Source organism: Pseudorca crassidens, chromosome 1 (assembly GCF_039906515.1).
Source record: "Pseudorca crassidens isolate mPseCra1 chromosome 1, mPseCra1.hap1, whole genome shotgun sequence".
NCBI lineage: Eukaryota > Metazoa > Chordata > Mammalia > Artiodactyla > Delphinidae > Pseudorca > Pseudorca crassidens.
In genome coordinates, this window is record NC_090296.1 from 114,675,986 (window position 1) to 114,699,310 (window position 23,325).

The 23,325-nt window shown below is 43.3% G+C and overlaps 2 protein-coding genes across 7 annotated transcripts in view; one reads left to right on the forward strand and one right to left on the reverse strand.

Moving 5' to 3' along the window:
• Positions 1–13,766, forward strand: part of ZWILCH (zwilch kinetochore protein) — a 44,433-nt gene extending 30,667 nt beyond the window's left edge. For 3 of the 4 annotated variants that reach the window (XM_067751445.1, XM_067751463.1, XM_067751473.1), the window contains 3 exons: positions 3,842–3,963; positions 7,089–7,206; positions 8,312–13,766. In XM_067751445.1, the coding sequence (XP_067607546.1) occupies positions 3,842–3,963; positions 7,089–7,177 (211 nt within the window). In that variant the 3' untranslated portion in view covers positions 7,178–7,206; positions 8,312–13,766. The remainder of the gene's footprint in view (positions 1–3,841; positions 3,964–7,088; positions 7,207–8,311) is intronic. The other variant, XM_067751456.1, reaches the window with a different exon arrangement.
• On the reverse strand, positions 8,248–21,543 carry LCTL (lactase like). 3 transcript variants are annotated; one of them, XM_067751494.1, is made up of 14 exons: positions 21,197–21,543; positions 20,490–20,643; positions 19,915–20,078; positions 19,224–19,311; positions 18,805–18,914; positions 18,029–18,157; positions 17,831–17,926; positions 16,170–16,224; positions 15,915–16,076; positions 12,429–12,703; positions 11,590–11,716; positions 11,217–11,416; positions 10,275–10,338; positions 8,248–8,589 (listed from the first exon to the last, which is right to left on the reverse strand). In XM_067751494.1, the coding sequence occupies exons 2-14, from the start codon at positions 20,641–20,643 to the stop codon at positions 8,474–8,476; spliced, it is 1,740 nt and encodes a 579-aa protein (XP_067607595.1). In that variant the 5' UTR covers positions 21,197–21,543; the 3' UTR covers positions 8,248–8,473. The 3 variants fall into 3 exon arrangements, with proteins under 3 accessions (XP_067607595.1, XP_067607587.1, XP_067607601.1); XM_067751486.1 differs by having other exon boundaries at positions 20,490–20,692; XM_067751500.1 differs by having other exon boundaries at positions 20,490–20,629; positions 21,197–21,542.
• Between the last annotated feature and the right edge of the window lie 1,782 nt (positions 21,544–23,325).

The window sequence follows — 23,325 nt, forward strand, 5'->3', positions numbered from 1 at the left end:
AGACTGTTGGTCCTCTACTTTCATTTTTCTCTCAATTTGTAATTTCTTCACAGAACAGGGCAGAAACTTTAGCCAGAAGGGAAGTGACAGGTTGGGAAGAACATGATCGGGGTAATGACAGCGAAGTCAGAGGTATGGCTGTGGGAGTGAGAGAAGGATCTGGGATTGGGGATTGCGGAGGTATGGAGCTGAGGCTAAGACGATAGATCGGCCATCCATGCGGGACACCGAGGTTGCCTCAAATCATGGTCTCCACTGACTCTTCTCTCAGCATATAATAGACTTGAAATTTCTCTCACACTGAAGCCACTCCATTTATACCCTCCCTCTATATAGTTCCCTCTTAGCCAAACCTCATCACTCCCCTGAAATTGTTTAGCAGAAGTTGCCAGTGGCCTTCTAATTGGCAAATCCAGAGGACACTTTCCAGGAGAAGAGTGTTTTGGCTCCTTGTGTAATTAGCTAGCCCACTAATTCTTTCTCCTTCCGTAAGCACTTGTAAGGCTCTGTGGCATTTAATACTATTGCTTTCTTGAACCCATCCCCTTCCTTTGTTTTCATGGCATAACATTCTGTCTTAATTTTAACTCTACCTCTCTGGCCCACCTCCAAGACTGAGAATGGACCTCTTCAAATTCTTCTCCCTCTGCCTCATTCATATGTGAGTTTCCACCAGAACTCTACCCTCTGCCCTCTTTTCTTACTTCCTGTCTTCCCTGGGTGATTTCATTCACACCCCAATCTTCAATTCCTCTGGGCTAATGATAATTCATAACCCATATCTGCAGCTTCTCCTGAGCTTCACACCCATGTTTCTAGGTGTCTGTTAGACATGAATTCTCAACTTTAACGTCCTGTAGGTAGTTCAGACTCTAAATCCCAACTCTTCACTCCCCTTCCTAACACGTTTCCTCTTCCCATATGACCTCTCAAGTGGCCATCATTAATCTCCACCTAATGCCCAAAACAGAAACCTAGGACTTATCTTCCACTTATTGCTGTCACTTCCTTCCTCCTTGAAATGGTTTCCAAGTCCTGACCTCCTTGGAAGCTCTTGAATCTGTTCCTTTCTCTACATCTTCGCCATCTATTTCATATCTGCTCATCTCATACCTGGGCTGAGTGCAGTAAAATCGTTTTTCCTAGCTGCTCTATCTGCCTCCATTAACTTCCTTCTCTGTGACCGCCAAAGTGATCTTTCTAAAATCTGATCCCATCATGACTTCCTTCTGTTTAAATGGCTCCCTTACCTTTAGGACAGTGTTCCATCACCTCAGTGTGGTCTGTGAGACCTTCTGTTCCCGGCTGCTGTGCCTTTCTGGTTCACGTGCCACCACGCCTTCCCACTCTCCTTTTGAGTCAGAGACCCTATGTAACTGCATTTCCTCAGACACCACACACGCTTACCTGACAGTGCCTACGCCTGTGTCCTTCTTTCATCCTGGATTTTGTCCGCTTAACTAACTCCTCCTTCTAATTTCATTATAAGCTCAGCTCAAAGACCACAATATCTGAGGATTCTTTTCCAACTCTACAATCCCAATCTGAGTTAAATTACCCCTCGTGTATTGTCCCCTCCCATGTCTGATATTTCTCTATTACAACATTTTTCAAAATTGAGTTGTTATTGTTTATTTAATTTTTATTGAAATAAAGTTGATTTACCATATTGTATTAGTTTCAGGTATACAACAAAGTGATTCAGTTATACATACTATTTTTTTTTTCAGGTTCTTTTTCATTATAGGTTATTAACAAGATATTGAATATAGTTCCCTGTGCTATATAGTAAATCCTTGTTGTTTATCTCTTTTATATATAATGGTGTGTATCTGTTAATCCCATACACCTAATTTATCCCTCCACACCCCTTTCTCCTTTGGTAACCATATAAGTTTGTTTTCTATGTCTGTGACTCTGTTTCGTAAATAAATTCATTTGTATTATTTTTTATATTCCACATTTAAGTGATATCATATAATATTTGCCTTTCTCTGTCTGACTTAATTCACTCAGTATGATAATCTCTAGGTCCATCCATGTTGCTGCAAATGGCATTATTTCATTCTTTTTTTTTGCACACAGAATGAATATTTTATTACTAGATTATAAAAATAAAATACAATAATTTTAAAACAGAACTTAAAACACTGTACAAAGCTTTAATGTGACACAAATGGGAAAATTAAATAAATTAATTACACATTTATGTACAAGATGGCCTGTACAAAAGCACTCCATGTTTCTGCCAATACTCTATGTCCTTGTTTGCCTGAGCAAAAATGCATAAAGAGGGCTGCTTGGAGGGGAAAGAGGTACAATACAATACCTTTAGAGATATTTGAAGGAGCCGTTTCTCATCACTCTTGATTTCATGAGGAGGAGAAGAAAGGGAGAAAACTATGGAATTGTTAAATTATTCTATTCTAACTTACTGGTCTTGCTCAACAGGAGAGAATACTTATGGTTTGTGGTTCCATCTGATTTAAGAGCTGACAATACTTCAAAACTTTCAAGATTTATATCTAATTCAAAAAGTAGGTGTTTCCCAACTCCCTGTTTTTTCCTAAAAGCTGTGAACTTGTAAGTAAATGACCCAATGACATCAGCACTTGGTTATTTTAGGAAAGGAGTCTCGAGGGAGACCAGGAACTGTGCATGAGAAATGAGGGATCTCAAGCCTAGGTCATCTGTTGTTTTCTTTACTCAGTTCATCCAATCCAATTTCAGAGCCCCAAGTGGCACAGTGTTATATTTACTTTAGCTTCCTATCTTTGTATCTCTGAATGCTTTTTACCTTAGTGAACTAATTTACCTAACTGGTGAATAGTTTAAAAAGAAAAAAATCCCAAGGGCTTTCCCTTCCCTGGGTTGATCCCTAAAATAAGTCACATTCAAGCTCTGGTAGGTTTGTTTAGCCCTTGTGGATGAGAGAAGAACAGACAGACAGACCCCAGGTATGTCAAAGTACTATGCATGAATTTTTAAGGATTTAAACTGTATATTTTAAGGGGGAGAAAAGCAACATATGGCAAGGGTAGTCTATATAAAAATTTGGTTTACCCAGTGTTTTTAACTGGGTGAGTGAACACTTATGTACACAGTATGAAACAATGTTAAACTACTGAAAAGAGAGATAAAATTTCCTACTCTTATTGTGTAAAATTATGTCATCAGCAAATTCTGTAGTCACATGGGCTCAAAGTTCTGCCTCGCTGAATCCTATTCTCTAGGTCAAGGAATCCAGAACCCTGGCCCAGGGTATCTGAGAGATATGTCAGTATCATCTATCATCAGTGATACATACTGTGCCCATACTGTTATGGCTGAGTAGTATTCCATTGTGTGTGTGTGTGTGTGTGTGTGTGTGTGTGTATGTGTATATATACACATATATATGTATATGTATGTATATGTATGCATATATATATAGGCACACCACATCTTTATCCATTACCTGTCAATGGACATTTAGGTTGCTTCCATGTCTTGGCTATTGTAAATAGTGCTGCTGTGAACATTGGGGTGCATGTATCTTTTTGAATTAGAGTTTTCGTCTTTTCTGTAAATATGCCCAGGAGTGGGATTGCTGGATCATATGGTAGTTCTATTTTTAGTATTTTTTAAGGAACCTCCATATTGTTTTCCATAGTGGCTGCACCAATTTGTTATCATTTACATTCTTGTTTCTCTCCCTCTTTTGACTGTGCTTCTTGAGGGTAGGAATGTGACCTCTCCACCTCTTCTTCCTCAGTGCTTACCACAGAAGGACTTCACTATGTGACTATAGAAAGAAGGAATTGGATTGGTTTTTTCTCTTTGCTTTTTTTTCTTTCCTTAGTGAGAAGCCACAGAAATGGAGAGTGGAAATAAACAGTGGTCAAAAGAAGGTGAAGACAGTTTGGCAACTGAGTGACAGCCCACCTGTAGATCATCTGAATTTTCACAGACCTGGTAGAGATGGTTTGTAGTCTATTCACGTAAATTATTCCAAAAGAAAATAAACTAAGTTTACTAGTAGAGATTATTATTAGAGCTCTTGCGCCTAGTTTTAAATAATTTTCCTGAACTCTAGGTATAAACCTATTTATTCTGGGGGGAAAAAAAAACATGAAAGAGTGCTTTTTCTCATTATCCAGCTAGAGGAAATTTTATTAAAAGACACCAAGCAATAGGGACGTAGGTGTGAAAATAGGTTATAAAATGGAAATGCCAGCTCATACTTCACACTTTTCTGCACCATTTAAAACAGTGATGATATTTCTGCTCTAGTACCTTCTCTGTGGTAGGAATAAGGGTTGAGATTTCTAGTATTGTATCAAAGATTATGTGTGTCAAAGAATGTCTTTTTGCCCCTAGTATAATTAGCTGACCCACCAGTTAATTATATCTCCTTCGGTAAGTACCTATAAGACTGTTATCTTTATGCACATGGATTGTGTGGGGCTGTCATCTCTTATTTGTATAAGTCTTAAATGGCTGATTCAAATATTGCAAGGATTATCCAAAATAAAATCTGATAGTTTTAAGACAGAATTCAAGGGTATTTGAAAGCTGGGAATACAGATAGTCCTATTGTAGTGATTGATATTTTGCAAAATTATTTCCAGAAATTGTTTATTCTCCCCCCCGAGTATATTTTGATTCAGGCATAATGGGAACTTCTCTATTCATATGGCTGAACTGTAAAAGTCCTAAAGAAATCAAATGTTCCTGAGAACCATCAGTTAAGATCATGCTATCTTTTCTAAGTGTGATATAAAAGCTGGAGCCTATAAAAGATTGAAAATGAACTGTATAAAAATAAAAAATTTTCTGCGTGGCAAAAAATACCAGAGGTGAAGCAACAAACAAATAATAAACTAGGAAAAGAAATTTGCAGCTCATGTTCAGAAAAGGGGCTACATTCTCTAGTATATAAAGAACTTTCAGATCTGTAAGAAAAGTATTAATAACTCAGTAGAAAAAAATGGGCAAGTAATATGAACCGTTTACCAAAAAGGAAATTTAAATGTCATCTTAAAAGCAAAAGGTGATCAACCCCACCTATAATAAGAGGAATGCAAATTTATATTCTGTAGATACCATCTTTCACCTGTCAGATTAGCAGAGATCAACATGTTTGGTGTCACAGTGCTGGCCGGGATTTGGGGGAAACTCACGCACTGCTGGATGGAGTGTAAAGTTGTATGGCTTTTGTGGAGGGTGATATTCACCAGAATTTTAAAGAATACATTCTTTGGACCACCAGTTCCATTAATAGGAATCTATTCCACATATATAACCAGACATGTGCAAAAAGGCCTGTGGACCAGATCACTAATTGCAGTATTGTTTACAGTAGCAAAACCATGGGCCTGGGCATAGAAAAACCTCTGAAAGGAGACAACTAAAGCTCAACCCTGAGGTGTGGAATGATGAGGGCAGGGGTGGGTCTCAGCTTTGATCATTAGAAGCATCTGGGGAGCCTTTAAAGTCCTAATACCCAGACCAAGTGAATCAGAATCGCTGGAGGTAGAGCCTGGACATCAGAATTTTTAAAGTTCTCCAAGTGATTTCATTGTGCAACGAAGGTTGAAGACCACCAGTTTAAACATTTTATTTTATCTATATTTGTTGTTTCAGGTTTTTTTTCTTAAAGACATGTGTGTTATGATTTTAAAAGTTTAAAAGACATGAATAAATGTGATACATTTTTCAAAAATGCCATTTTAAAATAAATTTTATTACATTAAGATTAAACCTGTTAGGAGATTAATACAAGATTAAACACCTTTTCCAATGATGCTGAATAAGTGAAGTATACGGAACTATCTTCTAGAGACTTTTTTGTTTTTTTAGAGTCTTTTTAATGCAGGTTGCTTCAAAAAAGAATGAAAGTTATTTTGAATGTTAGAGTTAAAACTATTTGCTAATGTATTGCTCCAGTGACTCTTTTTATGAAAATAAGGAATTTTTATGAAATCATATATTTACGTGCTTGGAAACACACTCACACTCCATTTTGACTTGAACTTCATAACCTCTTCTACCCATTATGTATTCTTGATGTGTTTGTCTAGAAATTATTCAGTGACCTTTGGCCCAAACCAAGACCCACTGTTAAAGGAGGACTTCATTTGTAAAAGTCATAGATTATTCAAACAAAGCCTCAGTTGTAGATATTAAAGTCCAATAATCATTTATTTTTGGCCAAAGATCATAGGCATTTACAAAATTAGACTTTCTATTTCATTGGACTGAGCACTTAGGTCAAATACTAGCTTTTCAAGATACCTAACGGTATGATGCTCTTGAGTAAAACAGTTGACATCAAAAGCAGGAAGACTGAAGAGAGAAAAGTGTACTTTTAGCTGCCCTGGGAAAAGAGAATAATGACTTGGAGTTAATGGGGGAGAAAAACAGTGTCCAGTAGAGTGCTGCTCACCCAGTGGGTGCTCGGCAAATGATTGCTGGTAGTGGTGGGAATATGGAAACCAAAATGTTGACCCACAAGGAAGTGGACATGATCTCATCTAAATGTTAATTGTATCATTTGATTTTGAAATACAACAATCTTCAGGAGAAAAAAATGGATGTGTCTAGCCCTAAGACTATAAATCCTAAGTAGAAAATGTTTTCTGAAATATATATTACAATTGGAAGAAGACAGTTATATTTAACTGTAGTGGAGGAGGCATTAAAAAATAAAGCAGTAGCTTACCAAATTAAAAATATATAATTTTTGTGGGGGGGGGGCTGCACTGTGCAGCCTGTGGGATTTTAGTTCCCTGGACCAGGGATCCAACCTGGGCCCCCAGCAGTGGAAGTGTGGAGTCCTAACCCCTGGACTGCTGGGGAATTCCCCCCGAATATATAATTTTTAAAAATCTACTTTAGTTTGTTTAGTCATATTTTCAATGCATCAAGAGGGTTGACTATTAAAAGGAATTGTCTTTGCTGATTTTTGTCTAACAAGTTCTTTTAAAGTAGAAGACACATCATTCAGACTACCTCTTGATTGTTGTAAAATTCAGCAGTAACTTAGCAGAAAAACAGTTCAATGAATTGTTGATGAATTCAATTCTGATCTCTCTCTCTGGTTATAGATTTTTCTGAATTAACATTAAACGGTAGCCTGGAAGAAAGGATATCCTTTACTAACATGGTTACCTGCAGCCAGGTGCATTTCAAGTGAAGTGTGCTGATGGGGCCCTCTGTAAGGTGGTATGTTCACTTTTTGTTCTCTGCAAATACTTTATAATGTCTTAAATACCTTACTTTTTTCTTTTTTTCTTTCTACAACATAAATGCTGATTTAATACATTTGGGTTATGGATTATTAGTAATCACATAAAAGGCTTACCAGCTGTTACTGAGCAGTGCAAATCTTTAATTTCCTTTCTACCTTCTGTAGTCAACTGACAATTTAATCCTAAAACCGGAGAAATGGAAAAAAAAATTTTTGAGTGGTAATGTCTTTGCATTTGAAATCTGTATATATAGTAGAAGGAGAGTTTGGTCTCAAAACCATTGATGGAAGAGAAAAACCTTAAACGGGCATGCCAATTTGACACTGAAAGCAAAGTTTTGTTAAAAACAGTTGTAACCAGCCCAATTGTAGGACTAAGTCCCAGATGTAAATACCCTTTTTAAAATGTTTAACTTGAGGTAGTATTAACCAAAAGAATTAATGGAATAGCCTTTTCTACGATCTTACTGTTTTTGTGTTTCACAAACAGCATTAAGTAGAATCAGATAATGGATAAAATGCCTAACATCATTCTTTCTCTTAAGCCGTGTTTTGTACCCAAATAGATGGATATTAATTTTAGCATTTTAGCATAGTTAAGAATAAAATGGACTTAGAAAAAACAGAATATTTAGTTACATAGAAGATATATAAATTAAATAATCAATATATAATATTTCTTTGAGGTATTTCATTGAGTAAAGGATATTTAGCATAAGAATATTTCTTTTAGAAAAATATATATGCTCATTTACTTGGTACCCACCTAATGCTTTTTCATGGTTGCCTGATAGGATTTACAGTCTGAAAGGACTGTTATATCTAACGGATTGATTTTGTCTGTCATGTGTAGGGCAGTGCTAATGTGGCAATCATTTCTACATTAAAATAATATTTCCAGACAGATTTTAAAATGAGATAAGTTACAAAACAGTTTGTGCACTGTGATCCCTTTTTGCAAAATGAAAATCAATGCATAGTATACAGCAAAATATTAACATTGACTTTGAGAGGGGTGAGATTACAGGTGATTTTTATTTCATTTACGCGTATTTTTATTTTCTAATTCTTCAATCCCAGCTCAAGCCAAAAAAAGAGAGAGAGAGGTGGTGGGAAGGTAATTATCACAGAACCTGAAAACAGATGTATGTAAACCTTCGAAGGAGCAAAAGGAGGAAGATCCTGAAGAAGATCCTGAAGGTTCTCTGTGAAAGATGCAGCTACAAAATGGATGACCCTGTCTCAGCTCAGGCTCCTCAGCAGAAGCATCAGGAGAACTGCAGCGATTAGTATACAGAGGATGCAGACTGTAGGTACCATGATCTCCGTCATGATCTGCATGTAACTTAGAAAAGGCTCTGCGGAGGGGGAGAGAGCAACATGGCAGATGAGAATGTGGTCATTTTGGCGAATGCAGCTTCATCCTGAAAGCTTCAGTTGTCTGGATAAACTTGGAAAATGGCATCATCACACTGCTAATTATTCTCATTTGCTATAAAAGAGAACCTGGTAAATTAAATGTTATAAAAAAATTATGTGAGGGCTTTGTAAGATATTTCAGAAAATATGGATTAAGAATGCTTAAATTTGGTTCTTCCATGGGTACTGTAATAAAGTCTAAACGTATGTCAGTGCTAGTGCTTACTCAGAATATTAGCAGCCATATTCCTCAGTTTCTATAATTCTCTTTGGGGGGATTTAGGAAAGAAAATTCCTTGGAAAACATTTGCATCCTTTCAAAAATGTTTATTGTATATCTTAAGAGGTATAGGAATTTCTGAATTGAAAATTTTCATGGTCATTCTTAACACAGCTAAACAGTCTTTAAGAGTTAAATGATAAGCATATTTCAAGTGCATTAACGTTGTAGTGGACATTTACGAAATACCTGCTTTTAAGTTTTGTGCCAGGCACCCTTGGTTACCGAGATAAATAAGGCACAGGCCCAATTCTCATGGAGCTCATGGGCTCAACAGTAAATTCTACATCATGTCTCTACATTAAGTTTATTTTAGTTTAATGGAATATACATCTTTAATATTTGCCTGATTATTTAGATGAGGTGGGAGGGGACAGTGGTATATTGGCCTGTAAAAATAGTTGAATTGGTAGGATTTGGTCTAGCATTTTCCACCTCTGATACCACATGGAAGATGAATTCATTAAAACAGGAAGTGTATTTCTCTGGTTGCCCTTATATAGAGAGAAAGACAAAATTCAAAGAAACAAATGATATGCGTTGGCATTTCTTGATGCATGGTTACATCCTGGTTATTCTACATCTCTGATCCTTTTAGATCCTGTTGCATTAGAAATGCCTTCTGTGAGAGCAGGGACCTTGTTGTTTATTGCTATGTCCCCAGGGCTTAAAACACCCTTGAGTCAATAGTGACTGCTTCATAATTACTTGCTGAATGAGTGAATATAATATCTAGAGTGTTTGATTTTTCTTCATTCCATTTGGTATAATGGTTGAATTTCTCCCTCCTTCCAACAAAGCCCACTATAACACAATAGTAGATTTATAAATTTACAGTATGATTCAGAATCGAACTAGAGTAGATAAATTTATAAATAGTAGATTTATAAATTTACAGTATGATTCAGAATCAAACTAGAGTAGATATTTCTTTTTCATGGTAGATTTTTTTTTTTTTTTTTTTTTTTTTGGTACATGGGCCTCTCACTGTTGTGGCCTCTCCCGTTGCGGAACACAGGCTCTGGACGCGCAGGCTCAGCAGCCATGGCTCACGGGTGCAGCCACTCCGCGGCATGTGGGATCTTCCTGGACCGGGGCACGAACCCGTGTCCCCTGCATCGGCAGGCGGACTCTCAACCACTGCGCCACCAGGGAAGCCCATGGTAGATTTTTAAAACATTTTAAGTGCTGATAGAAATTTGACATTGCTTCAAAGTAAAGGAAAGTCCATTTCTAATCATGTGATTTTGGAAGATTGACTTAAGGTGGGTCCACATTTTGAGATTTTGGTAATACCATTGCATACGTAATTACATGGTTTAATTATCAAAGAATTAAACTCACCTGCAGCAAGCATCTGGTTGTTGATAGAGCAAGTTTCCAAGGCTTTGAGGTACCAACTTTCCACCTAATAAAAACCCACTTGATAAGTTGTCTTAAACTAGTTTTTTGCTGTTTGAAATCATGTTTGGAATAATATGGGGTAAGAAATATATTTTTTTAATCTGCTCGTAGTTTAAATCAGTTAATAGTTATTGAATGCCTATGTGCATCATTGTGAGGGAGCCAAAGAACAGTTTTTATTCTTAAGCTTATAATCTAGCTATCTTTTTCTAATAATGCAATTACTGTCTTTTCTAGTAATGCAAAACTAGTGAATACCTGATAGTTATCAGTCACTGCTTCTATTTATAGTCCCACTAGGCTCACTCTAAAGAATGTGGATAAACAAATGAGTTTTTTTTTTAATTAAGACACTCTAAATTACAACTTATATTCCCTGCCATTAGGTGCAGCAGCATACAGAATAGAGAGCTGACAGAAAAATTCGTAGGTTATTGAAAATGGGAGGTTTTAAAGGATTTTTTAAATTATTACTTTTAATCTCATTTTGGAACCAGTGCATTTGCATCACTGTACAATTTGGTGGGAAAAGAAGTGAAGATTATACGGTCATTATATATTCAATTTACTTAACTTTTCTTGTATGTTGAAGAATAGGTAGTATTTGTTTGCATTAAGATACAACATTTAGGATAACATTTAAATCACAGTTTCTGTTGACTGTCATAACCTAAAGTAAACAGGACTCCTGCATAACCCTAGTCTGCCCTTAATGCTCTGTGTGCTAGGATTGCATTTTACAGTGTCCTTACCCCATTCTAAGCAAACAAGCAGAGAGGTGGTGAAAGGGAAAGAAACAATGGGCCCACTTGCCAAACTCTACACCCCAGCTACCTAGCTCTTCTAAAATCCAGAATGAGTAACACTGATAATTATTCCTACCTCTTGAGGATTGGGAAACCCATTGGCAGTGATAATCTTCTTGTAATATTCAACTGAAGCCTTTGGATAGCGCGGCCTATTTTTCTTGTTGAAATCGACATAGTAGAATCCATATCTATCTGAGTATCCTCTCTCCCATTCAAACTTATCCAACAGAGACCAGGAAGTATACCCTTTTATATTAGCACCATCTTTGATAGCTGCAAAGACATTCCATTTTTAATATATTTCATTTTCTTGGAAAAATAGTATTGCGAAGATAATCTTAAATGTTTTCATCTATGAGATTTAGAAACACGTTTTAGTCAATCGTGTATTATCAGATTTTGCCCAAGTTAAATAGAAAGATATGTGAAGACCGTTTGTATCTCACCTTTTAGCATTTCATTTGTGTATCCTTTAAGGTATTGAATTCTCCACTCATCACATAATTGGGTACAGTGTAGTTTTTGAGATGCTCCATTTTCTGTCACATATATGGGTGGATTGCCGTATTGAGTCTGAAACGAATCATGGGAACACATATTGAAAGCTGCCATATTCTAATTGGGTGTGTTTAGCGTTTAGTAGATGCCACTTAACATGTTTATTTAGAGATGAGTGTAGGCAGGAGGCAAGTTCATATAGAAGAATATATTTCTTGACAAAGCATCATTTTAGAGAAAATATGCTTCAGGTCTTGTTCTTTCCCACATATTCCAGTACAGGTGAGAAGAGCACCAAAATAACTAAATATGAGATAAGAATTTTAAAGTTTTATATATAAATATGTATATTATATATATACATATATAGTCATATGAAATATGTGCATATTATATTACATGAATATAATTTATATAATGTATAACAACAATGTATATGATCTATATATATGATTATTCATAGTAGGCATTCATCATTTTTTTTTTTTTTGGCCATGCTGTGCGGCATGCAGGATCTTACTTCCCTAACCAGGGATCAAACCCGTGCCCCTTGCGATGGAAGCACCGAGTCTTAACCACTGGACCACTAGAGAAGTCCACATTAGTCTTTCTTGTTGTTTTCTTTCTTTCTTTCTTTTTTAGTCTTTCTTTAAGGCCTATATCGAGTAGCTTCTGAAGTATAAGTAACTGGGTTTTTTAATTAACTTTAAAATGTAGGCACCTGAGCTTATACTATAAGAACATGAATTCAGGTAAAAAATGTCCTTTAGCTTAATGTAATAATCACCTGAGCAAAGTTGAGAAGCCTCCTAAATCCCCATGGCACGGAATGTAGCCATTTAGACCCCAGATCAGGCCAGTTTGGGTCAACCAGTTCAACTAGGTCACGATCGTTCTGGTAGCTGGGCCCCTGGCGAGAGGGGTAGTTCCTTTCTGTGATGTACCGAGTCGTAAAATGACCTAATCCCAAGAAATCAGATGTGCCTTTAATGTAGCTCTTTTCCTGGAGTGAGAACACCGGTAACCTCGACATATCCAGGCCTTGCTCTGCACTCTTTCTTCCTAATGAGAGAAGAAAATAGAATTTAACCAAGTTTTATTTTCTCACAATCATTCTCTTGTCATGTACCATGATGATACTGGCATGTTGACATGAAAGCTGTTATCCAGATCCTGGGCTTTGGAATTCATCTGTGTGGAAATTATGACCTTAGCCTTTCAAACTGGAATTTTGACATTTGAATGCTAGCCAAAAATTTTTAAGTTTATGTTGCTTAAAAGTAATATTTTTACAGATTACTCAGTAACGTGTGTGGACAATTGTGTAGCTATCTGGAAAAAAGAACTAGGTTATTCCTTACATCAAAAATTGGTAATTTTGCTTGCCTCTGGGAAGGGAACTGGAGGAGGCCAGTGGTAGCGTGCGGAGAGACACGGTCACGTTCAGGCCTTGTTGTAGTGTAAGCTAACATCACCTCTGTGTTGGGCAATGTCCTATCTTTCAAAATTGTAAAAGTGTGTGTCCTTTCACCGACCAATTCTAAATCTGCTTATCCTACACTTTACTCATGTAAAAGGATGTATGTACAAGGATCTTCATTACAGATCGAGTAGCAAAAGATTAGAAGCACCCTGAAGGTCTGTCAGGAGAGACTGGTTAAAAACATGATGGGATATCCATCAGTACCACATTATGCAGCCATGAGAATGAATAAGGCAGTGCTTCATACACGACAAGGACGAGCGCCAAGATGGATGCTCAAGTGAAACAAAGATGCAGAGTGTTGCATACATACAGTACATGCAAGTATATACACATACCGAGCAGCAGTGTTCTTGCGCACACGTGCACAATGCATCTCTGGAAGTGTACTTCCTTCTGGGGAGGATAGGAGCAGTGGGTGGGGGAGGGAAGGAAGCTTAACTTTTTTCACTTTTTTGTACTTCAAAACATGTGAAACATGTCCTTGTATAATCTATGCAAAAAAAGTTTTAAATCAATGTATAAAGAGAAGTAACATTTTTATGAGTTGATCTAAAATGTAGCCATAAAAATGTTTCCAAAGAGACTGCTGGCTTAGATTAAATGAGTGAAAAGATTGCATTATTAAATTCCTTTAAATTATTAGCATGTTATTACTTTCAGTTACATGTAGTAACTTGAGAAAAACCACAGGAATTGTCACTGTAGTGTCTACTACAATAGCCACTCAGCATATGTGGCTACTGGAATATGGCTAATGTGACTGCAGCTTCAACTCAGGCACACTGAAGGATTGAATTTTTAATTTTGTTTAATTTGAATTTGAATAGACACAAATGGCTACAGACTGTCATATTGAACAGCACAGATAGGGGACATGGAGAACATTTCCATGATCACCAAAAGTTCTATTGGACAGCACTCGTCTAGAATTACCTTTCTTCATATATTTATTGTGAATGAAGGGCTGCTTCTGAGATGCCTGGAAGTAATTTGTGAATGAGATTTCAGGCAGAATGCTTTCACTACTAAAGAAAATACTAATTGTCTTATTTGTCAGTTATACTTAATAATGCTGAAACAAAAGAAAAAGAAAAGAAAAAGAAAAAACTACTTAAAGGATCCTTCTTTCCACATTGTATAAGGGAAAAATTGAGCCCTGTTCCCACTTGAATTATCATAGAGTTGGAGTTGGTGGGGTCTGGGATTATTGGCTTTAAGCCCAAGAATTGTTCTATGATAGGTAATCAATTTGGCTTTTTAGTACAATCTTGTAGCGCCTGCAGTGGCCTCTGAGGGTCCCAAGAGAGCAAACAGCATGTGAATGATGGGGTGTGTCTGCAGGAATGTTCCATATGGGCATTGTCCCATTGTGAGGGCTTTTTCCTTACGCATCTTGAGGAAATCATTCTCAAGATTTTGAGTATGTGTACAGAACATATCACAGAACTGGTTATCGTCAAAAGATTTTTAGAGATTATTTTGTCTAATCCCTTCATTTTTAGGTGATAAGACTGAGACAGGACGAGGTGAAGCACCTTGCTCAGAATCACTCACTGGTTAGTGGCAGAGTTGGAATTAGAACTTGCTGCCTCCTATTCCAGACAAGTCTTGATAAATGGTGCTTTAGAAAGGGAAATTTTTGAAATGTTGAAATGTTGAAACGTTCTTAGTCAAACATCTAAAATAGCCTTGATGTATGAGATATAGCCTATTTCACTGTCATCCTTGTCTTTTTTAGGGAGGTGTGGGCTGATACCTCTGAATCACAGTTATATGTTTAGATTCCTAGAGCCAGACACTGCTGGTTGCCTACCCAATAGACCCCTGCCTGTCTTCTTCCATGCCCTCTTTTCTCATCCCCTTCCAAAGGGCCACATCCTTTCTGGGAGTCTTGACCCCTCCCCAGGCTCTGAGGCTCTCTAGCCCTGGTGGTCTAGGGCACCTTGGGGCATTTGACAATTCTGTCCCTTGAGGCACAGCGGGAAGTCAGCTGGGAGTAGATGCTGTTTCCTGGGAAGATTTTCCTTGTTCTTAAAAACAGATATGATAGTACTGTTCCCTTTTTTTCTGCCTCAGGGTGTTGATGTGTAAAGGTGATGCCTGGAGCTGCTACAGCCATCTTGTGGCCTTGGGGAGTGGCTGATGAGCTAGCTAAAAGTGCCAGAGTGGAAAGATGGACTGAGTCTGGGTTCTCAAAGACAACCCTGAGGGCTGGATTAATTAGCTGGGGATTATCCTTTTCTGGATTTCAGGTGAGATGATAAATCTCCTACTTTTCAAGCCATTTTATTTGGAGTTTTCTGTTATGTGGCAGTTAAAAGCATCGAAATTAATACAGCCTTGTGAGCTCTGTCTTTATTCTCTGACACTGTGGAAACTAGAGCTTGGAAAGTATTTCTCAAGTGGCAGAAAGAACCAGCAATAGGACTGACTCCACCCATGACTGTGTCTTTGACTTCTCACTCCTACTTCACTGCAGTTGGATGGAGTGGAGTGGGGAGGAGACAGGAGAACAGAACACAAAAGAGAGCAGCATAGAGAATTACTAAGTTTTTTCCCCTGGATTCTGAAATTCTCAATTTCCGGGTCTAGGAATTTGTTTGGATGTCCCCCACCCTCCCAGTTTGAATAATCAGTTCTAAATTCTTTGGGAGCTGGCTTATCCCTCGAGTGCCTCGCCCAAACCAACCCAGTGTGTTCTTCTATCCCCCTGCCTTTTGGTCATTTCACTTGAGCTCAATACCGTTGCTGTGGTATCTGGAGTCTTAAAAACGTGACGTGGCTCACCGATATGGTCCTTCATGACTTGTGGGTAGTCACCGGCGTAAATGGGGTTGGCAAACCAGCCCAGGCAGAACTGTAGGTATCTCTCGGCAGCCTCTATGTCCTTGGGGTTACTAATGTCCACAGGTTCCCCCCAGTCGCAGTTTAATGAAATCCCCACCAGACCTTATAAGAAGAGAGAGAAAAGGGGGTGGCACGCAGTGACATTGCTCCTCTGGTCACCCGTCTGTTCTCAGCGCACATGGTGGCGGGGCTCACCTTGCTGCTTGCTGCGCCATGTGTTGTTGTAGGAGTGCCAGGCTTGGGCATGGGCCTGGAAGAGAAAGGAGCCCATCGGAGATGCCTGCCTCATTCATTTCTCTCCTCCCTTTCAACCCAGGGTGGCCTTTCTCTCCTTCCTAACTCTAGAGATCATTTTTTTTTTTTTTTTTTTTTTTTTTTTGCGGTACGCGGGCCTCTCCCTGTTGTGGCCTCTCCCATTGCGGAGCACAGGCTCCGGACGCGCAGGCTTAGCGGCCACGGCTCACGGGCCCAGCCGCTCTGCGGCACGTGGGATCCTCCCGGACCAGGGCACGAACCCGTGTCCCCTGCATCGGCAGGCGGACTCTCAACCACTGCGCCACCAGGGAAGCCCTAGAGATCATTTTAAGTCCTATGCTTTTCATGAGTCCAGCCTTGATTAGCCTAATCCATAGTCTCCCTTCCTCTGACCTCCATTTTCTTTGTGCTGTGGAGGAAACTTGCTCTAAATCTGGCATAAACACATAAGCCACCACACTGTGTTATTTATTGTTTCTAAGATTTTTGCTAATGTGTCTTGTTTCGTTCCTGGTTGTCCTCTGTAGTAACTAGGCAGTGCTTTCAGCATAGGTGCTCAGGAAGTTAGGAAAATATAATACCAAGCATCTGGAACAGTCTTGAGAAACAGAATCCAAAATGTGCCAACCTGCCTTCTCTCCATGTTCTCTCCCAGGGACCCACTGATATATTCAGAGCCCTGCCCTTTAAATAGTCACAGTTTAAGAAACCCTAAGCCAAATAGGGAAAGATGAGAAAGTTCTCTTGCTGACATGAATTTGAGGGTCTGGTATGTCCCCAGTGATCCCCTGCCTGCCCGCCTGATCAGATTGTCCACCTTCTGTTGAGAGTCCATTGGGGCCATCATGCCTCACACCCCTGTTCCCCAGTCATCATCACCTGGACCCTCATATATGTCCTGGAATGTGACCAACCCCCCCGCTGCTTCTCAAGCCTTTCCAATAGCCTTGTAATTCGCCCGTCGTTATCTCCTCTCAATGTCCCCCTCAATTTCTGCCCTAACTGAGCCTGACTGCCCCTAAAGACCGCAGCCACGGCAGCTCTTTCCAGCAGACGCCATTTTTTCCCCTCACACCCCACACACCTTAGGAGAGTGCCTGTCTTGCTCTTTGTTGCTGCTTCCAAACTACTTCTCTTTCCTCCTTCAAAAACTCCAGGTCCTTTGAAGTCCATGCTATCAGACAAGCACTCCTAACCCCTTCCTGCTGCTGTCATTCACCAACCTCCAGTTACTTCTGCTCGGTCACTGAAGATGCTAGCCCCTAGCTCACTGTCATCCCCCCACTTCCTCCTGTCACCATTCCTCACAAAAGAGTTTAGACCTGTAGGTGACAGTTTTCACATGCATGTGCTCCAGCCCCTTGGCTAGATTGCAAGCGCTATAGGGAGCAGTCACGCTGTCATCTGGGCTGCAGTGTCCAGCAGAGTCCTGGATGGCAGGACACTACCTCATAGATCCTCATGGAAGGGAAGGGGACCATGTTAAGGTGAGGTGGCAGACGACTGGGCTCAGACTCGGGCCCTGGGGTGGGCTCAGCTGTCACTGGGACTCACCCTTCCACCTTGAACCCAGCCTTCACTCCCAGAAGGACCCACTTCACCTTAATGACGTGATGTGCCGCCTTGTATAGGCCCGTGCCATGGAGCTTCAGTCCAGGTGCGTGGTGGCCCGTCTCGTAGCCTTTTTCTGCCATTGTCTGCAGGGATGGCAAGTGGGGACCACAGGACCCGTGAGAAATGACAGGGTACACTCCTGCCTGGAAAGTGGGTTTTCCCACCTGGAGGGGGGCCTTCCTTACCCGAGGGTCACTGAAAGTGACCCAGTGCTTCACCCGGTCCCCAAAGGCCTCGAAGCATAGGCTGGCGTAATCACTGAAGTAGTTGGCTGTGCTCACGTTCTGCCACCCGCCATAGTTGACCTGGAGCAGCTGCAAACAGAGGGGTGGAGAGAGAAGCAGGTGCCCCACCCTCTAAAGCATGGATAGTACTCCATCTTCTCCCCATCACCTCCCTGAAGCCAGTGTCTTGTCCTCTGACCTCCCACCACCCTGTGTCACAGAGAGGTACATAAGCGGCTCCTCTGCCAGCTGGGCCGTGATACCACAGAGCCTTGTTGAACGAATGAAAAAAACTGAATAGTGATGTCTAACTGTGAGGTTCTTAAGCATGTTGAGGCTTTATGGAAATCGCTTGGGAGGGGGCGCTCGTATATGAGCACATACAGTTCTAACAACCTGGGGGAGAAAAGGCTAAACAAACTTGCTCATTATTCCATCAACTCTTACTCAAAAGATGCTTCTTTCTTTATAGTCTGAGTTGTCGTTTCCAGGCCAAATGTTTTGGAAAACATCAAAATCTGCGCTTACCACTTATTACAAACATCAGTTAAACCAGTGGGACCTCTCCGCCGTGGGTAAGTTGGGAGGTTTCTTCTTCACTCCCTGCCATCTTCCTGTCCCGAGCCAGAGCCCAGACCCCAGCCTTTACCTCCACCTTGGCAACCCCAAGTGCCCAGATCAGGCTCCCTCCTGCTGAGCTGAGCTCCCCTTGGGCCTCTGAGCCTGCGCAGCCTCACCTGTGGGAGATCCCAGTGGTGCAGGGTCACGATGGGGGTGATGTTGCTGTTCAGAAGGGTGTCAATGAAGTCACTGTAGAATTGGATTCCCTTCTTGTTCACCCCGTCAGCTGAAGGCGAAATAAAAGGGGGGACTTGATGAGAAAGGACCTTGGCCTTGACCTTCTGAAGTGCACTATTCCTGGGCCCTGGAGCTTTCTGTAGCCCTGAAGGCGCCCTCAGCCCACCAGCACTCGGGTCTCAGATGGTGGAATAGCTACTGCTGGGAGCCCAGCTACCTGCAGAACCCGTGAGAGCTGCTGCTGGGGAAACTGTGCTCATGGGCTGTTCTCGCCGCCCAGGACTCTCTGGTGTCCCCACAAAGCCAGCGCGGCCAAAAGGGGCCACTCCTGGGCTGGGGCAGTGTGGCCTTAGCTCACCTCGCACACCCGTGGGCAGGAGCCGGGGCCAGGACAGGGAGAACCGGTAGTGGCTGACGTGCAGCTCCCTCAGCAGAGCGACGTCCTCCTGTGCAGACAGAGGTGGTGGGTGCGGGGCAGGGTCAGCCGGACCCCACTAAGGCCCCTCCTGTACGTACTCTTCATCTACGCAACAGGTGTGACGCCACCTGCCCCCGCTTACGCCTGGGGCTATGCCAGGAGTCAAGTAAAATGCAGGATATGAGGATGCTTTGAGAAATCCATCAGGGTGATGGATCCCCAATCCAGAGAGGAAAGTGGGTGCTGAGCAAAGGGACAGAGGATGAGCTGGTCCCGCTCTTCCCACAGGGGGCCCATTCCCATGCAGGGACCAGGGGTTCAGGCTACTGTGGCCTGTAGGCCCTGGGGTCATGGCCTCAGCCCTTCAGCTGCCCATCGCTTAGACTAAGGCACTGGCTCAGGTGGGGCCCAACTTTCCTTTCCTCCTTCATCCACCTTCCCACATCCTGGCACTCCCTCCCCAAGCCCCAGTCACCACCGACCCCTCCCCGCTTGGCTGCACTGGGACTGGGGATGTTTAGCAGAGCACTTGGTTGACATTGTCACTCGGGTTCCCCCAATATGTCTGTCACCTCCCAACTCTCCCTAGGTGATGCTCAATCATACACACACAAGCACACCCATCACTCACCTGGACCTTGTAGTAGCCGTTACAGGCCACGTCTGCAGTCTCCTCCCCAAGCACATTCCCTTTCCTACTGTGCGTGAAGGTGTCCCAGATGCTGGGCCCTTTCCCGTCCTGGTCCCAGGCACCCTCAGTCTGGAAGGCGGAACTGCCCACGCCCCAGGTGAAGCCTGCAAATGGAGACCCCAAGCTGGGCTCTGAGTCCCCTCCCACTCCCCACCCAGTACTGGGACCCTGGGCTGTGCCTCCCAGGCCACAAGGCAATCCCCCTCCCCAGCAGCCTGCCCTGTCTCCCTAGGAGTGGGAGCATGTGTGGTAGGGCGGGGGGAGGGGGGGAGACACAATACGTTAAAAGCATTCATCTGTACCATTTTAGCTCTGATTTGCATTTACTATCTATACAGTAACTTTAAAAAAATTCTGTTAGGAACTTCTTTTATTTCAGAACAACTACATGGAGTTATTTTCCCCATCCTACCTGTAAGGAAGCTGAAACACCAAACTCCTTGACAAGTCAGCCAAGGTAGGCAATCTGACAGACAAATAGACAGACGGACAGACCAACGGAGGAGTGGACATACCAAGTGGGAAGGTTCCATAGTAGAAGGAGCCCTCTTCTAGGGATTCCTTCCTGGTGGCCCCCAGCCTGGACACCAGCAGTAGCACCCACCAAAGAGTGACAGCCCTCACTGGCTTCATGGCTCCCGGCTCTCCCCCATACCTGAAAAAGCACATCTGACAGGTGTAGGCCCATGCAGCCAGGGCTTGGGGGGGAAGATCCTGGCTTTGGGGAAAAAGGAGGGGAGGAGGTGGGACGGGGTGGAGGCGCTTTATCTAGAGAAGCGTTGGTTCTTCTGGGGTCAGCTAGTCCCTGGCTTTGCTGGGACCCACCAGCACAGGCTGAGGCTGTTCTCCAGATAGGATTCCCAAGTTAAACACTAAGGAGGACAAAGACCGGGCATGGGGAACTCTGGGTCTGATAGGCAACGCTTCAAACCACCCCTGTCCCTATCTTATGGGGGAGACCCAGCCTATACCCTGTGATGGCCTCAGTCTGATGGGGAAACCACTCTGCCTTAGGGACGCTCCAGTCTGATGGGGCTGGCAGGACAACCCACAGAGCCCCTGCAGCACCCCACCTACACACTGTGGCCTATGCAAAGAGACAGACCCCTCCCCAAGCCGGGGGTCATGAGCAGGGTCACCATCCCAGGGTCTTCTGTCCTAAGGGTCAGGGCAATTCCCTTTCCCTGGGCTCCCCTCTCTGATGCCAGCCTAGCCAGCTTACCCAGGATTGTCCTCGGTCCCAGACACCCCCAGAGTAGCAGCTGGTGGCCAGAGCACTGTCAGACTGACCCCCTCAGGGCCTGTGCGCCCCCCTCCAAGAGCAGAGCCTCAGCCCAGCGAAGGCTCTGGTTGGGGGCGTGACCAGTGGCCTAACCCCCCTACAAAGAGCTTCAATAGCCCCAATTCAGTGGGGAGGGCAGGAATGCTGAGCTGGCCAGCGGGGCCTGAGTCAGCAGCCAGGAAGCTTGGCCCTGGGCCCGGGGCATCCAGTCAGCCCCCTCCCAGGGTAGAGGAGCAGTGACCCAGTCCCCTGGTCCCTTCTGGGCCCAGTGTGCTGCCTTCAGCCCATCTCAGCCTATGAAACTCCAAGTGGTGGCTGGGTGGGGAGTAGTGTGTGTGGGCATCTGTCTCTGTGTCCACCCCTTCCTGCTGCCAGAGAAAGTTCACTGTAGAAGGTAAATTTGGTTCTCCCACATCACCCTCCTCTCTTTGGATCCCTCATTCATTCCTTTACTGACTCACTCATTGAATCACGACTGTCTGGGGAATTCCCTGGCGGTCCAGTGGTTAGGACTCGGTGCTTTCACTGCTGTGGGCCTGGGTCGATAGAGCCCTGGTCCGGGAGCTAATATCCCACAAGCCTCCCCGTATGGCCAAAAAAAAAAAGAAGATATATTAAAAAAAAAAAAAAAAGCACAAGTGGCAGCTAGATCACACCCTCCCTGGAAGCTCAGCACCTCCTGCTCTCCACCCAGGCTGCCAAGGAGGCCCCCACTGTGCTTCCTTCACTACGGTGCCCTCACCTCTCCATAGCCCTTCCCTCCCTCCCCCCACTTGCGGCTCCCTGCATCTCACTCAGCCTTCAGCCTCCCTACCTTCAGCTAAGCCCCACCGTAGATCCTTAACGGGACAGGTCTTATGACCCCTTTGTGGTGGATTCATTTCTTTCTGCCAGAGTGAGGTGGGACCTGGTCTGAGTCCTCCAGGGGTTGGGGATCTTGCCGGACAGGGAGGCCAGAGGGAGTGTGAAAGCAAGGTGGTTTTAAGCGCTGTGCAAAAATCAAATCAAATCAATCAATCAATAAAAATAAACACTGTGCCAGGGATCAGGGCTCTAATGGAAGGATGGACAGAACACTGTAGAGGTGCAGGGAGGGAGGGGACATTGGACAAGATACTTGAAGGATATGGAAGCACTCGCCAGATGGCGTGGAGCACGTAGGGCGTGGGAACTGACAGAGGGGACGGCATGAGCAAAGGCTCTGAGGTGTGTTTGGGGACTTGGCAGCTTGGTATCTTCTCTCCTCTTGCATCTGTCCTACAGTGACCAGGCAGGGCTGTGTCCTCAGGTGAGCAGACCACTGGACGTCACCCTCGCGGCCTGTGGGTGGACTGCCGTGAGAGTCCAAGGCCAGTGGTGCGCTATCTGCATCGGCGCTGCTACCTGCCCCGCCAGGCCTGTGGGCCCTGGGGACTCTGCTCTCCAGGCTGAGGTTGGCAGGAAACATAAAACTTTAAGACCTGATGTCATCTCTGAAAAATGCCCCCTTCTCTCAGAGCCAGGGGCCTAGTGTTTGTGATGAGGGAGGGGCTAGTCAGCCTGGCCTGGCCAGGGGCTGCTTGGGGTCTGACTGCAGACCCAGTCTCCACCGTCTGATCCCCATTCTCCTCCACAGGCTCCAAGCTGGAAGGATGTGGGCCTCACAGCTGGGTGACCACCACCACCCCCCCTCGCTCCTCCCAACCCCATCCCACTCCAGGGCTGCTTGGGCCCTGCCGGAGGCTTGGAGCAACCAGGGTAGAACCCTTCCCTTGGGTGGGTGGGATGTTCTAAAGTCCCTGGAGGCCAGGCCTGGCTGAAGAGCAGGCGTGTTGGGGGATGGGTGGGCCTCTTTGTCTTCCCCCTCTTCTCTCCCTGCAAGGGGCTGCAGAGTGGGGGTCCCTCTGCCAGCAGCCTCTGTAGGGCCCAGGCCAGAGTCTAAGCTCTATGACTTTTAGGAAGGGACTTGGTAAAAGCAAAATGTCTGGTCTTCCGTCCTGGGAGCACTGATGGGTCCAAGGCACAGGGGCGCAGTGGGTGTGGGCATGGGAGAGGCTCAGCTCAGCCCGCTCTGTACCTCTGGATCCTTC

Bases quoted from the DNA above. Each gene is read 5' to 3' on its own strand.
- LCTL (XM_067751494.1), bottom strand. From the start codon at position 20,643: ATGTGCTTTTTCAGGTATGGGGGAGAGCCGGGAGCCATGAAGCCAGTG. The intron at 18,915-19,223 runs GTGAGCTAAGGC...TTTCGCCTTCAG, and splicing joins CCTGCCCACGGGTGTGCGAG to CTGACGGGGTGAACAAGAAG. The intron at 17,927-18,028 runs GTAAGGAAGGCC...CCATCCCTGCAG, and splicing joins TCACTTTCAGTGACCCTCGG to ACAATGGCAGAAAAAGGCTA.